The 15,540-nt window shown below is 34.8% G+C and overlaps 3 protein-coding genes across 7 annotated transcripts; 1 reads left to right on the plus strand and 2 right to left on the minus strand.

Moving 5' to 3' along the window:
- Window positions 1–1,663: 1,663 nt before the first annotated feature.
- LOC107412213 (histone H1.2) lies at window positions 1,664–2,821 on the plus strand. The gene is made up of 2 exons (XM_016019929.4): window positions 1,664–1,886; window positions 1,994–2,821. Exons 1-2 carry the CDS (start codon window positions 1,758–1,760, stop codon window positions 2,585–2,587), a joined length of 723 nt encoding a protein of 240 aa, XP_015875415.1. The 5' UTR covers window positions 1,664–1,757; the 3' UTR covers window positions 2,588–2,821.
- On the minus strand, window positions 2,702–8,099 carry LOC107412212 (uncharacterized). Of its 4 annotated transcripts, XR_009634370.1 has the most exons (10): window positions 7,545–8,098; window positions 6,634–6,903; window positions 6,065–6,191; window positions 5,809–5,870; window positions 5,442–5,672; window positions 4,982–5,103; window positions 4,672–4,810; window positions 4,386–4,597; window positions 4,104–4,298; window positions 2,702–3,853 (listed from the first exon to the last, which is right to left on the minus strand). XR_009634370.1 is itself a non-coding variant. In XM_016019927.4 (9 exons), the coding sequence occupies exons 1-8, from the start codon at window positions 7,992–7,994 to the stop codon at window positions 4,430–4,432; spliced, it is 1,569 nt and encodes a 522-aa protein (XP_015875413.3). In that variant the 5' UTR covers window positions 7,995–8,099; the 3' UTR covers window positions 3,875–4,286; window positions 4,386–4,429. The 4 variants fall into 4 exon arrangements, 3 of the variants coding, with proteins under 3 accessions (XP_015875413.3, XP_015875414.3, XP_015875412.3); XM_016019927.4 differs by lacking the exon at window positions 2,702–3,853 and having other exon boundaries at window positions 3,875–4,286; window positions 7,545–8,099; XM_016019928.4 differs by lacking the exon at window positions 2,702–3,853 and having other exon boundaries at window positions 3,875–4,292; window positions 7,545–8,099.
- A 721-nt stretch (window positions 8,100–8,820) lies between these two features.
- Window positions 8,821–13,686, minus strand: LOC107412228 (protein WVD2-like 2). Of its 2 annotated transcripts, none has more exons than XM_016019953.4 (7): window positions 13,480–13,686; window positions 11,204–11,678; window positions 10,335–10,423; window positions 10,129–10,222; window positions 9,939–10,010; window positions 9,663–9,773; window positions 8,821–9,370 (listed from the first exon to the last, which is right to left on the minus strand). In XM_016019953.4, exons 2-7 carry the CDS (start codon window positions 11,672–11,674, stop codon window positions 9,095–9,097), a joined length of 1,113 nt encoding a protein of 370 aa, XP_015875439.3. In that variant the 5' UTR covers window positions 11,675–11,678; window positions 13,480–13,686; the 3' UTR covers window positions 8,821–9,094. The 2 variants fall into 2 exon arrangements, with proteins under 2 accessions (XP_015875439.3, XP_015875437.3); XM_016019951.4 differs by having other exon boundaries at window positions 11,204–11,723.
- Between the last annotated feature and the right edge of the window lie 1,854 nt (window positions 13,687–15,540).

Genomic DNA, 15,540 nt, shown 5'->3' on the forward strand with positions numbered 1-15,540 from the left:
AAAAAAAAAGGTTGGTTTAAAGTTTGTTTTTCATCCAGTATTGGATTATGTATACGCAATCGAAACTTTTTCTTTCACACTAGGAAAACTAAATATGGCCACTAAAACAACATAGAAACATCAGCTTTTATAGATTCATGCTAGAAATTATTGTAAGATAGAAATGATATACCATGTAAAGTGAAAATACTAATTAAGTTCATCAAAATTCAATTTAGCTACCGCTAATTTGCTTAGCTATAACTTTTTTTTTTTTTTTTGGGGGGGGGGGGGTAATAACTTGTTCATAGAGATTGAACAAAGAGTCAATTAATGAGTTATGGTTTCATTACCATGGTAAACCTAGTCTAATGAATTTGGGACTAGATTATATTAATTAGGTGTTCATTGTTGATATATTCTTTTACGAAATCTATTCTACAAAATATAAAGTTTATGAGGCACTAGGCATAAATTATGCTGCACTGCACCGCAGGTATCCATATACACAATGTACGTGTAATAACAACATATTTACCTGCTTTTTGATATACTATTGCTTGCCCAAAATAAGTAACTCTATTTTATGCCGAAGACTATCACTTTTATCCAATGTATTTTGTTGCTAAGGAAACATTTTGTGAGCCAAAAGTTTAAATTACAACAGGAAAATTATATATCTACAAAGTTACTTAGTTGAGGATTAAACAAACTGTACACAATTACCATAGGAGCTCTCTTAGAAAGATTAATATCGGTCTTTGTTCTTGATTCAGGATTAAGAACCTTATCATATGCTAAAGTTGCACATAAACATTGTTTTGTAATTGTTAAGTAATGATATGGTAATTTTGTTCTTCAATGGTTAGACAAATGTTTACAATTTGCAGAACTAGGAAGAGGGTTCATGCACATATGTCACATAAAATTTTGCTCTCGTTTATTTTTTCATATTTATTTATAAACAAATAATCAATGTGGATTGGAAAATTTTATAGTCACCGAAAGAATATCATTTTTTATTTTGTTTTTCAGAACCTCTAATGTTTTATAATATGGTAAACATTTGTAATGTATCAAACTGCTACACTTCAACTTGTTCAACTTCAATCACCTTTTATCCCAAAATTTAGAACTGATTTCTTTTTGGAATTTCATGATTCTTGAATCAATTGGCTCCATTACAACCCTAGAATCATACAAGATCAAGAATCAACCTTTTCCTTCAAAGAAATTCCACAAAATCCATTCAATCCTTGACCAACTCTAAGCAAACCCCTAGTTCTTACCCATGTAGCTTTAGAATCAAATTTCTCTCAAACCGATAAACCAAATGATCCAAATGAACACTCTTTAGAAAGCTTAGATCCTGACCTTTAAAATAAGATAAAAATCCATTGAAATTCATTAACTACAGCCTAAGTTGTAGCCATTAGAAATCGAGTGGAAAACACAACCCAAAAAAGCTCTACAATATTCCAACACCAAAAGTTTTTAGAGTCTCCCGTAGCGTCAAAGCGCTATCCGAACCCTCCTAAAACTTTCATTTTCAACCGTAGATAAGCGTCAAATCTAAAGGCGTACATTTAAACTTTAGTAAACGAGTCGATCCGTGGCACACCGATTTCAACCAATCAAAGCCCAGCATTCTTTTTTCTCTTTCGTTATATAAACGGCCTTCGCGAACGCTGAGTTTTTATAATCCATTTTCTCTCCTTGCATTCTCTGCAAATTTATCTCTCAAAGAATTCCTTTGTGACGTCCGTTCGATCTGAGCCATGTCTTCTGCTGCCGCCGTTGATCCGCCGGCTACTGCGGCGCTGGAAGTGAAGGTGACGAATAAGAAAAGCCAAGTCTCCAAGGCTAAGAAACCCAAAGCCGCAGCTTCTCACCCTCCTTTCCTTCAGGTGCTTAATCTTTTTATTTGCCGTTAATTTTTTTCGAAGATTTCTTGGGCTAGATTTAATGGGTTTTAATTCTAATTGCGTTGTTTTTGTTGTATGGAATTTTGCAGATGATTACTGAGGCAATTGTGACCTTGAAGGAGAGGACAGGTTCGAGCCAGTACGCCATAACCAAGTTCATCGAAGAGAAGCACAAGCAATTGCCTGGAAGCTTCAGGAAGCTTCTGCTTTACCATTTGAAGAAGCTTGTGGCTTCTGAAAAGCTCGTCAAGGTCAAGAACTCATTCAAGCTCCCTCCCACTCGCTCTGCTCCGGTTAAATCTTCTGCTGCTGCTGCCAAGAAACCGGTCGCTGCTGCTTCGAAACCCAAAGCCAAGCCGGTTAAGTCTGTGGCAAAGCCGAAACCCAAGTCGAAGCCTGGAGCTGCTACTACGAAGCCCAAGGCTAAAGCTCCTGCCAAAACCAAAGCTGCTGCGAAACCTAAGGCGGTGGCGAAGCCCAAAGCTGCTGTGAAGTCGAAAGCGAAGGCCAAGCCTGCGGCCAAGCCAGCTAAAGTGGCGAGGACATCGACTGTAACTTCGCCGGGAAAGAAGGTGGCTGCGGCGAAACCGAAGAAGGTGACGGCGGCTAAGAGCGTCAAGAAGGCAAAGAGCGTGAAGAAGTCGCCGCTGAAGAAGGCTCAGCCTAAGAGGACAAAGAAGTAATGCTCAGTTGTGTTTGTGTTTGTGTTTGTATGGCAATTCTGTAAATTCGTCGGGGAAAGGGGGTGGTTTCTGATCGGTTTAGAACCAATAGTTTCTGTAACACACAGTATTAGATTTTTCTTTTTTTTTTTTGGTTTCTTTTTTTTTTTTTTTAAATTTTTGATCAAAATAGCTGTAATCGGATATCTGAATCAGCCATTAAGTAAAATCTAACGGTTTTTCTTTTCGCAATTATACGATGTGTTTTTTGGTTTCAATTGTTAATAATCTAATTTAAATTTAGTTTGAAAGAAAAATAAAAATGTGTGTGTGTGTGTATATATATATATATATATATGTGTGTGTGTATGTGAATTAAGGCTACGACGTCGTCATGTGCTTGCTGTTTAATCGATTCGAGGTTGGGGAAGACCACGTCATGTGCTTGCTGTTTAATCGATTCGAGGTTGGGGAAGACCACGTCGAGTTTTTTGAATCGCAGTCTCTCAAAAGAGTGTTTAATGCGTCGAAGTCACGGAAACGAGCGGTTGGACTCTGAGAAGGATTAACGAAATCGTAGGGTAGTGGAATTGTGGATGCAGTCCCTCACGTTACGTGGATTATTCTATTCTTTGTTTGGTTGACAAGAAAATTAGATATAAAAAAGAGGGAATGCTGGTGGTATCTGTTTACTATTCCCCACCGCAATCCAGATCTGTTCAAAATCAATATGCGTTTTGCGTAGACTTCCACAGGGATTGCAACTGCAACTGCAACTTCCTCCTAATTTCTTGCTTTGATTAAAATATTTGAAAATTTTAACAAATTTTCCCCCAAAAAACAATAAAAAAGGGATGGTGGGAGAACGCCTTTGATTGAGCATCTCTTTCTTCCAAAACCAATGCATGATGATTTTTTATTTTTATTTTTTTAATAAAAGCTTTTGGTACATTTGGGGTTTATTTGGTAATCATGAGGCCTTTTGCGTAATTTTAACCCTTTAAATTGAAAGTTTTTGGTGGCAGACTATAATATCTGCACCCCAAAAAAAAAAAAAAAAAAAATGAAGCAAATATTGAAAAAAGAATAAAATAGATCGAAGAAAAATATAAAATATGAACAAAAATATTCGGGCTGCAGCCGAATAGGACATGTCTCCCAGTCCCAGCCCTTCATACTCTTACATAATATAAATAATAATAATATTATTAAAAAAGACGGCAAATTTTAATGAACTATGATGTACATTTAATCTTCAACTCCTTGTACATTAAGATAGATATCTATCTGCATATGCAAACCAAAAAAGCAATAATAAATAATAATATTGATAAAATTCAACGATCGTATACATACATACATATATACATATATATATATATATATTTATATAAATGACAGAAGAGAATAGAATCCCAATAAAGCAACAACACTCTCAACTTGCCAATTATAAAACAAAACCATAAAAGTTTCCGTGGACTTACTTTGCTCATGAAAACACTCAACGATCGTATTATTATTTTAATTGAATATGTACCTTTTATATTAATCCATTCATCAGTTGCTGTGACATGGTGGTGATGAAGCAGAAAGTCCAGCTTAAATTTCCAGTTGGAGACTCCTTAAACATCAGCTATCCACCATCTCTGACTGATAAACTGCTACCAGCACAGCTCTGTTATCTCCTTAATTTCTCATCCGTATTCACTGTGCGGGCGCCCTAACACTGCAACTGCATATGGTCAGATTTAATGCATCTGGAAAAAACCAAAATCATACATGTAATTATCCCATTTAATTGAAAACCAACACTACTAACCAAAATCCTCTTAGACATCTTCTTTCTGCTCTGCAATGCATCTTTCATCTGCTAAGTTGATATTCTTTCTCATGAGCTTCATTTCTCTGCTTTTCTGATTCCAACCCCGGAAATTGTCCTATGTCTTCTCCCTTAATGGGTTGGAACTCATTTTGTAATCCAACCGCAAACTTATCCCTTTCAACTCCACCACTCTGGAAGTAGTCTGCAATCTGCATTTTCCAAAAACCTTTTGAATAAAACACCAATCCTTCATCGAAATCGAGAATACTGAAGTCACACTTACATGATTGGCAAGAGCCATTCCACTTAAGGCTGCTGACTCCAAACATGAACCTAGCAGCCAATCACCACATATACCAGCCCTACCATGAGGATCAAAGATGCAGGGGATATCAGGTGTGTTAGTTGGAAGAGCTGCACCCCTGCATTGCATATACATCCACAACATAGACATGGGCTGTGACTGTTAGACATTCCAGAACTTCTATACTACATGTTAGAAAGAACAGACATGCAATCGAGAAAGATATATATGATTGATAAATATGAATAAGAAACTAACTACTAATATTTGCTAAGAACTGTTTACTCACCATAATTGAACCCGTGTATAGGAGGGTTTCTGAAGGGATCCTTTTGCTAATCCAAGTGCAGCTTCCACACCCTCAAGCATGCCTGCCTTCACCTTCTCTGCAGTTGCACTTGGTATGTTTTCCTGATAATGAAAAGTCAATGAAATTTTATGTCCTAAATTTATTTATCATTGAAAGTTATGCCTGATCCTTGTTTGTTATTGGTATTCTTTATATATTTGTTTCCATGCATTTACAAACTTATCTATAAAGGTCTGACAAAGTTCTTGGGGCCTTCAGATGAAGCAAAATTCAGTCAGAACCTATTCATACTCTATCGTCTACTATGACAGTTCAAAAATAGGAATTGTAAAATATAGCACTTAGCAGTGCTACACCGCTACTGTTTAAAGGACCCAACCTGCAAGGCATGAAAGTTGAAGATTAGTTGATGAATATACATCCTTGAGTAGATACAAACCTGTGGAACTTTGTTCCGCTTTCCAAAAGCTGCAGTGCTAAAGATGGTCCAACATTCGGGGCCACCATTAGAGGAACCCAAGAGTTTCTTGGTATTGTTTGCCATCCATGAAATTGAATCCACTCCTTTCACAAAAGCTCCTTCAAAAGGAAATGTATTCGCATTGCCCGGCACGGGAAGAGGATCATCAAATGCTGCAAGGAGAGCCCATATAGAACTTAATTCCAACCTCTGCCAGCACCACCAAACATCAAATCAACCCCACCTCCAGAAAGAAAATAAGGTAAATATAACTATTGCACAAAGAAGCATACAAAGAATATTCCTCTTGTATGAAATGAACTCATTAATTTGGTCTCTAGTGTACCTTCATCTGTCTTGCAATTAGTGGTAATCCTGATGATGCAAGCAATCGGTTGGCACATTTTCCTGGAGAGACACAGAATATTTAATAGTATGTTTCTTTCTTAACTTCAAATTATGGAGAATATAAAACTCTGATACTATCTAGGTATTTCTGATCCATTATAGCTATTTTCTTTTCTAAGGCATGTTCAAGCTAGAGTCACAATACTGAAACATTTCTCAAAGTCAACCATCTAAACATAAAAGGTAGCGCATACCATTATGAGCTATAACAATTGCATCAAATTGCCCACGAGGTTTTCCATTCTCGCTCAAGTACCACATCCCATTAAACGGCTCAAGTTTACTTATCCAGCAGGGTCTCACAACATTAACCATGCGTGCCTACATGAAGCATCAACATTTTAACAAGCTATGACAAGTTAACATTGTTGAGGGCCTGAATCAGAATGAATATCAGGTCAAGTTACATGCTTCACCATATCCAACATGAAAATAAATACTGGCATATTGCAAGAAAAACGTTCAATTTAATCATCATCTATAAGGTCAACCATGTTATAAATAATAGCAAAATAGCAATAGAATTTTTGTTTGCATTGTCAGAGAGAACTTTTAATTTTCCTTCTCCAAATTTTGTGAAGCAAGCGAAGGGAAAACAAAGATAAGTTAATAAATTTTCTTCTGATTGCCTTTCTCTCAATACTGAGTTGAGGCCAATATCTCTTTTTTCTCTTTCCTTTTCCCTTGTTGATTATGAACAAGAAGGGAGAAACGATACAATAATGAAATGGGAAAAGGAAAGCACAATGAAAATTCACTTCACCTGGGACAGCATTGAGTCAGCAAGGATACGCATCCCACTGAGAGCAACATATCTTGGAGGAGAAGGAGGAAGTGCAACAAAATGACCCCCCACTTCAAGCTCTCCCACCGTACCTTGCCATTCTCGAACCAGACCTTTGTCCAACCAGCCTCTAACCATCTCAGCAAACCGAAGGTCACTTACAGTAAAAAACTGAGCAGCGTGGTCAAATATTAGAGGCTGAGGATCAATTATTCTGGTTCCCATTCTTCCTCCGAGTCCATGAACCCCCTGTTTATAATTGCAAATTATGAGAAACTCCAAAACATATAATCATCAACACTATAGCTCCATATTTATTCACACACAACTTCAACTTTAAAAAGTTTTATGATAAATAATCATCAGCAATAAGAATTTAAACAATACTAATTAAATTCGAACTACATAACTTGGTTCCTAGAAGACAGAATGGCAATAATACATAACTTGCACAATGAAGAGGGAACCTTGCCATCTCACTATTTCATGGTACCAAAAAGAGCAGAGGAATCACAAGAAAAATATTAATTGAACTTCGATTTTTGATAACACTCACTCCAACCTTAGAATTACAGAAAAACTTTTAATTGCACAAAAAAATTATATACTAGAAGCTTAAAGTACAGAAAGAAAACTTATCCTTTCCTCATAAATCTCACATATCGAAATGAGGATAATGGAAGCAAACATGAAAAAGGGAAATTTAACCTCTTTTTTTTTTTTTTGGTTTAAAGTTTTTCTTATTCCACGAATTCCTTGTTCTCAACTTCAGATGCTTACTACAATGTACAAACAACCTTGTAAACATATGAATAAATCAAACTATCACGGAATGAAAAAAATTTATAAAACCCATGTTACATAAAACGCTGAAGAACAAAGCAACCAACCGTGTCAAAAACCGTGGACCGAACACCACGTTTCTCCAGATTCAAAGCACAAACCAAACCCGCCATACCTCCACCGATTATACCAACAACTGGGTCATCAGGTATTGGGGTGGTGAAGGTCACCTGCTCTTGGCTGAATGTTTTCTTAAGAATTGACCTTCTGGAGGTACCATAAGATGATTTTCTTCGGTTTTTGGAGGTTGGTCCATGGCCATCCATGGCGGGTCTTCCGCTTGATGTGGGTTTGGGTTTGGGTTTGGGTTTCGGATTGGGTCGGGAAGTGCAAGTTAGAGTAGGAGTTTTGGGAAATGCTGGAATGAAGGTGGAAGTTGAGAGTTTTGGAGTTTTGAGGGGGTGGAGGATGATGGAAGAGGGAATGTTGGAATGAGTAGAGCATAGCATATTGGAATGTTTGGACAGAGAACAGAGACGGTCTGAGAATAAGCTCATTCTGTTTTTTCTTTTTCCCTGAAAAAATAACCGAATAAACTCCCCTAGGCCTAGTTTAGTATCTTAACTGAACAGGTAGACGAGCTCAAAAGAAAACAGTTACGCTCCATGCTTGCCTTTTAAAGATTATGTTAAATAAAGTCCTGGAGACCTCCATGGATATTTTTGCTGATTAATTGAAGTAGTTAATCAAATGGGATATTTACTATATTATCCATTTCTTTTGGACCTCCTTTTCCTGTCTATAAACTTACCTTCTTATTTGAGAGGGTATTGAATTGAAATTTTATCGAAGATAGAAACTTTTAAGACTTGAAAACAGTGTGACAAATATTTATTTACATTATTTGACATGTTAGAGAATGTGTGCTTAGTAAAATCACAACAGTAATCATAATCAACTTTGCAAGGAATTTCTTCAGGTGTAAGAAGAAAGCGAAGCCTCTCTTCAACAACTAATAATTTTGCCTTCCAGAAGATCAATGGTCTCAAAAAACACTGGTCTGAGCAGGCTCAAGATATATACCTCCCAACTTTTTATTACAACCACAGCAACCATTTTCTCTACACTGGAGATTGGAGAACATAGAATGAGATGTGAAAAAGCTCAATTCTGGAAGAACATCCTATATCATGAAAGGTGCGCCCTTTATTCCTTGCTCTGAGAAAATGAACAGAAGTATGAAACAGGGTACAAGTACGTCGTAGTCCTAATAAACAAGTTTAGAAGATATAAAAAGTACACAGCTCACACCGCACCACAAATGAAAGTTTTCAATGGATCGCATGCAACCAACAGGTTAATAATACAGTACATTTTTGTCCATACTAGAATGGATAACTCTTTTTATATATAACAGGATATGTACCGGTACCAATATAAATTACAAAACATATACAATTCACGTCAAAACAAGCCACATAAAACGAGTCATTTCAGGTGAAGAAAAAGAAAGAGAAAAAAAAGAAAAAGAAAAAGAAAACGAAAAGAAAAAAAGGTTGTTTCCTTGCAGAACATTGATAAAGTAACTAAGCAAATTCAAGGACCCTTTTTTTTTTTGTTTTTCTTCCAACTTGAATATTATAAAAAGCTAGGAGGTTCACGACTGAACAGCAATGTCTACATTTGTCTGATCGGTGATCTTAGCAGGAGCTGTTTTTGTTATCTCCTCCTGTTTGGTTTGGCTGTTGCGTCTGCTGCTGACCTGACCCTTACTTTTGAGACTATTTGGGGTGGTGCCTTCTTTAGAATTTCCGAGGCTGAGGCGTTGTGCCCGAGTACATACTTTTCCCTTTTCTTCCTGAGATGAGTTGGTTGCATCACTGCAGCTCCTTCTCCGGCTCAGTTTCGGTGACTTAGGCCGAGTCAATGGCAGCTGACATGATACACATGGAAGAATATAAGATTTTATCTTCCAACAAAATTAAAGCTAAAAATGTAAGGCGGGGTTAACAGCAATTTAAATGGTATGTGATATCTCGTAAAGCATAATAAATTAGATTCCCCATAAGTTCGTTAACATATTATTACTTTGGTCTCAGAATAACTCTGGGACTGGAATTATTAAACACACTTCAAGCATTATTGCATTGTATCAACTTGCACATTGCAAATTTTTGACCAGCTTCAGAGTCACAAGGAACAGAGAAAAGAGTATCTTATATTACCTTCTTGAGTTCAGCCTTAGGTGGAGGCCCCTCGTAGTAGAAACTAGGTACGGGATTTGCTTTGATGACCAAGCTTTTCCTAAGCTGCTTGATTGCTGCCTCTTGCTCTTCCTAAAATGTCATAAAAGAATAACGTTTACAAGTCAAGGGAGTAGTTTTGATGATTATTTCAAAAACACAAACCATAGCTCAATACATTTATATATACATACATATACGCACACACTCAATCCACTCATAACACAACATATAAGAATATGAGGGGCAGTGACATACCTTTGTCCTTGCTTCATACTGGCTTCTCTCTGCCTCTAGAGCTTGATGTTTTTCATCCAACTTTGTGTAAAACTTAAAAAAGGAAAATGAGTTTTTATTTTAGAGAAGCATATTAGATGCAATTAAATAATGTTAATTAAACAATACTTCACGGAATATATATCAAGGTACTTGGATTACTAAAAATTACCTCCTTTCGTTTCTCTGCCCGTTCACTACTTCTAAATGTTGGAGCTTGTCCAATAGTAACCCTGGATTTAATTGTTCGAACAGATGCAGCAGTACTGTGCTTGCTAAGGGTACTCAAATTTTAAGTGATAAAAGCTTATTCTACCATGTGATATAATTAAAAACTTACTACTTACACAACTTAGTTTTCAGCCAAAAAAAGGATACGAGGAAGCAATAGACCAATTATCTTCTTCATCGGTATGCTTTAGTTTATCAGGTTGCAAAGGTTTCCGTGATGTGAAAGGCGAGTTTGGCTAAAAACAGGAACAAGAAAAATGTTGGGATCAGTGCAATCACCAAAAATAAAAAATAAAAAAATAAAAACCATAATACAGATTTTTACAAGTCATTTTATATTCTATTTCAGTTTTTTGTTGCAAAAAGCATACAAACAACTAATATTATTACCATCCTGAAAGTTTAATTATGAACAAAATCCATTACTTTCAACACCAAATAAATATGCAATTCACATTTATTTAAAAAAAAAAAAAAAGGAGGGAAAAACGAGACATTGCAATGAGTTACATCCACTCTAGAAACACATATGAGAAAATCCATTGGCAAACCTCACCAAACTGATTAGATTATGCACCAGGAGACAAGTCTTCATATATAACGAATTAACCAAATCCATGTAAATCTCGGGAAAAAGAAAATATAAATGAGGGAAGTTTGATCAAAGTATAAAAAGGAGAACAGAATTGGAATTAACGCCAGAAAATTTTTCACTTTTAGTTTCTAAAACATGCAGGGCTTAATAAAACACACATATATATACCGATAGATATTAATCACAACATAAAACATCCACAATAATAAATTGTTAGCTTTCTCCCAACCCAATCATTCCAAAATAGATGGCTAACGCTGATGACTTCAATTTTATCAAACTTGTTGATTCAGAAACTCCCAGAGTAACTTAAGAAAGAAAAAAGAAGAAGATGGTCCAGAACAAGAACCAAAGGGAAATGCAGAAGAGAAAAAAGACCAGCAAAAAGTAATTATCACATAATACTTGAGGATTTTATTACCTGTGAATTCTTAGAAGCACTAGGAGACTGCATGTTGTTGGAAGTCGCTGAGTTGACAGTTTCAGCTCCAACACTATGCGTGCACAAACCACGCTTCTCAGTTGCCAGAGAAAAAGGCTGTGGGACAGTGTAATTTGCGCGCCCGTTTCCAGCAGCAGGAGATTTTGAAGAAGGTGAGATTAATTTTTGATTGCCACTAGACTTTTGAGTCCCATGATTCTCATCTTCCCCCTCTATCAGGCCCTCATCAAGATTTGTTGTTTTGACACCCAGCACCTCTGGTTTCTCATGAAATTTCTCAACGACCGAGTTCTCTTCTGTACACTCCTTCACCTCATAGTCCTTTTTTTCAAAGCTTTCTTCTGGTATTTTGGGAACAACGCGAACTTTATCATGAGAAACGCCATTTGATGCTACTACAACACCATTTGACTTCTTCTCCACCCGTACTCCAGTAATTTCCCTCCCCATGACACTGCATGGAAAGATTATTGGATGAGTGTCATGAAGCTTCATATCGCTATTTACAGATAAGAAACCGAAGACATCAATAAACCTTTTCCATATGCTAGCAGAACAAAGCAAAGATTACTAAAGATATTATAAAGAAATCATTTGAATTTCATGTGGTCCCAAATTCCCCTAAAGATTTAAACGTGTACAGCATCACTCAAGTCACAGCAGAAAGAATTGCTGCTGAAATACACGTCAATGCAAGACAACTTAGAGATTTATATACATCCTACTTATCCATGTCACAGTGTCAGATATAAATCTTTGTTAAAATCCTCTATCAAGGCACAATGTTTTCAAATCTAGAAGGCGGTTACTTTTTTATTTTTTGTAACATTCTCAACAAGCAGATTACCCAAAAAAAAAAAAAAAGCATCTAAATTCAAGCAACCAAAATTGGGTTCAGAAAGTGGGCAGACCTTTATAGAATGATATAATATGCTTTTTGTACAAACAACAAAACCATTAAATTTATTTTTTTAAAATAAAAAAACTAGAACAATAAACTAACAGCAAGATACCAAAAAGCAACATGCTTGCTGCATTTTTTAATAAATGCATACCACGACCCAAAGCTATCAAGCAAATGAAGGACATTCGAATGGACAAAGATGTGGTAAGTACAATTTATAGTTGTCTATATCTACCAAACTCGTATGAGTCACATAGATCTGGACAAACAATGTGTTGAAATTCCTTTACGGGAAGCAAGAATAGCCATTGTAGAATGGTGAATTATAAATCTTAAATTTTTTATGAAAATATTAGATTTTAAAGAATTTTATACTGTTTATCATTCAACGTTATTCCTTTTTCACTGTGTTTTCACATTGAAAAAAGCAAAAGTAAAAAGGGGTATTCCAAGGTCCAATAACAAAGCCGAATTACACGATCATCTGGAAGCTCTCACGGAAATTTCCAAAGGAGGAAGTTATAAAAAAAACAAACTAGAAGTCCAAAAAAATATGCGAATTGCCAAAAAAGAAAAAAAGAAAGAAAGAAAAATTCATATCTACAAGGGTAATTACTTTGATTATTGATTGCAAGAAATTAAGACAACAAAGAAAGAAGAAAATTTGATCATAGAAAAAATTATATATTTTTGTATGTATAACCATCACAAGGTTAAAATTTGGCCAAAAAAAGGTCGCCAAGCTCATAGCTTTTTTGGTGGGGTGGGCTTTAATTTGCAAAAAGAAACCAATCCAACGAAACGAAACTTGATTGTCCAACAAATACAAGAAAAATCCATAAACCACCAACACGGCTTAGACACTAAGTACTGCAACCAGGGACCTTTTTTTTTCTGTTTTTTTCCTTTCTGGGCCAATATTCTTATTCATATAATCGAAAATCAGAAAACAAAGAAACAATATTTAGAAACCCTGAAAGCAGCACGAATCTATCAGCTCTTACTTAACCAAAGCACCCGCTAATAAAAAAAAAAAAAAAAGGAGAGAGAAGCAGAAACAGCAAAAGAAAAAAAAAAAAAGAGAGAGAGAGAGGGAGAGAGAAAAAAGGACCTCGTTTCTGAGACAACATTGATAAGACAGAAGAAACACCCATTGAAAAACAGAAAATGATATGTAAGAAAAAAGACAGAAGAGAGAAAAAGAACTCAGAGCTATGCATTAAAAAAAAAAAAAAATTTAAAAAAAGCTCAAATTCACAGCAACCACAATAGAGATCGAGACCCACATTGCAAATTCAACAACAGTGCAAATTCAAGAACAATTGCAAGAAATGTGAGAGATTTCGCTTACACTTCAGGTCCCGATCTGACAAGATCTCCAAAACACACACACAAACCCACCTCTCTTCTTCTCTCTCTCCTCTCTCTCTCTCTCTCTCTTAATAGACTCCCTTCCTCCTTTTCTCTCTCTTCTTTGGGTTGGTTTTGTTTTTCTATGATTTTCCCTTTTACCTCAAAGCTCTGAGGTTCTCAAAAACTGTTCTTGTTTTGTTTTGTTTTATATGCTGCGCTGTTTTGATATATATAGGGCGCTTCTTTTGGTTCCAAACGCCGTCAACTTTCTTCGTAATTCTTTCGCTCCTTTTCTATTTTATACTAAAAACAATAAATAAATAAAAAAAGTTATATTCTGAATATTGAATATTCAACCCAACTAAACATATTTTGCCATCTGTCCTTTTTATGTAATTTTTACTGTCTTTTGGCTTTTGGCAACGTAAATTTATTCAACAAAACAAAATTTGAAAATTTGTGTGTTATTATTATTATTATTATTTGTTTTTATTGACCATACCTGAAAATTATTTCTTTTTATTATTTCATCGTTATATTTTAGAATTAATAGATTCATTTATAATCTTAATTTTTTTATTCTCTCTCTCTCTCTCTCAACTTTTCCGTTTTTATGGTTGTACAAAAAGTGGCAATCAAAGCAACGTCTTCATCTATGTATTATCTAAAACAATGCCTTCTCTCTAATAAACTCGTTATTTTTAATTCCAATTACCCCTTATTTAATATATGTATGTTTGCATTTATATCTTATAAACCGATAGATTTGTTAGTAATTTAATAATGTTTGGTTTAATATCCTTAACAGTGTTTACATATTATTCAACACCAAAAGTTTAAGATAAGAAAAAAAAAAAAACTCGTTGGCCAACTTTCTTTTCTGAACTAAGATGGATGTCATTGTTGAAAAGTCTAACTCTATTTAATTAGATTAGTGAATGAAAATGACTTAAAAACTATATTCAATTATTGTTAAAATAAGCGTGTAATTTAACCTTATTTCATACAATGACATACCCATAATCGAAAAAAAAAAAACAAAAAAAGAAAAAGAGACATACCTATAATTAGAGTATAACCTGGTTATGGTACATAGAAAGAGCTTTAGATTTTGGGGAAAAAAAAATTAATTTAATAAAAAAAGAAAGTATTTCAAAATTGACACAAAAATATTTTTATTTCATTGACTAACCCAACTTATTTAATCGGTAAACGTGTTAGAATATATAAATTAACAAAAGCACTTGTTTTTTGGCATATGACAAGGATCTTATAATTTTTTTTTTTTTTGGAGCGAAAATATAAAATAAAACTCGTGGATGTTTACATCACTGCATCATCAATTTTCTAAAATTTATTTTTTTGGTAAAAAAATAAATTTTTTTTTTTTAAGAAACGTGTTTGGTGCGGTGGATTTTAAACGGCGTTAGAAAACGGAGGGAGACGTGGTGGCCGTGATGTTTTGCGCCAAATGAGTCCAAAATCCTGCGTCCGGATCTTGCCGAAAGATTTTCGCAATTTTCTTTTTTTTTTTTATATATTTATATAAAAAATTATTTTTATTTTTATTGTTCAGACGTGTTACAGTGACCTCATCTTCTTTATATGGCTATTTGTCGGAGATTCCTCGAAGGGACAATTTCCTCAGCTGACAATATTACCCCTCCTCACGTGTTTGGACATTGGATTAAGAATTTTCACCCAATTTATTACTATCATTATTTATTCGTTTTTGTGTTTTTTTGTAGTTTTGGAATTAACTAACATTATAACAAAGATAATGATTATAATATTATTCATTTTTCTTTTCTTTAAAAAAAAAAAAATTTCAATTTCTAAACAATTCTGTACTTTAGTATTCATTTTTTCTAAGACTTGGGAAACAACATTTAAGCTTATTAGTTTACTCATATTTTGGATTCAAAACCAAATTTGCTTCTGATTTTTTTTTATATGTTGAAACCCTTATTAGATCAGAACTCATGTTGAGAGAGTAAGAAAAAGAATAATGTTCTGTCCAACCAAAAAAAAAAGAGGAAAAAAATAATAATAATGAGGA

Source organism: Ziziphus jujuba, chromosome 10 (genome assembly GCF_031755915.1).
Source record: "Ziziphus jujuba cultivar Dongzao chromosome 10, ASM3175591v1".
NCBI classification, from domain to species: domain Eukaryota; kingdom Viridiplantae; phylum Streptophyta; class Magnoliopsida; order Rosales; family Rhamnaceae; genus Ziziphus; species Ziziphus jujuba.

Excerpts from the sequence above, each read along its gene's own strand:
- LOC107412213 (XM_016019929.4), top strand. The coding sequence starts at position 1,758 with ATGTCTTCTGCTGCCGCCGTTGATCCGCCGGCTACTGCGGCGCTGGAA. Across the intron at positions 1,887-1,993 it reads CTCACCCTCCTTTCCTTCAG|ATGATTACTGAGGCAATTGT; the intron begins GTGCTTAATCTT and ends GGAATTTTGCAG.
- LOC107412212 (XM_016019927.4), bottom strand. The coding sequence starts at position 7,994 with ATGAGCTTATTCTCAGACCGTCTCTGTTCTCTGTCCAAACATTCCAAT. Across the intron at positions 6,904-7,544 it reads GGTCCACGGTTTTTGACACG|GGGGTTCATGGACTCGGAGG; the intron begins GTTGGTTGCTTT and ends AATTATAAACAG. Across the intron at positions 5,871-6,064 it reads AATTGTTATAGCTCATAATG|GAAAATGTGCCAACCGATTG; the intron begins GTATGCGCTACC and ends GTGTCTCTCCAG.
- LOC107412228 (XM_016019951.4), bottom strand. The coding sequence starts at position 11,719 with ATGAAGCTTCATGACACTCATCCAATAATCTTTCCATGCAGTGTCATG. Across the intron at positions 10,011-10,128 it reads GGGCAGAGAAACGAAAGGAG|TTTTACACAAAGTTGGATGA; the intron begins GTAATTTTTAGT and ends TCCTTTTTTAAG. Across the intron at positions 9,371-9,662 it reads CTAAGGCTGAACTCAAGAAG|CTGCCATTGACTCGGCCTAA; the intron begins GTAATATAAGAT and ends GTATCATGTCAG.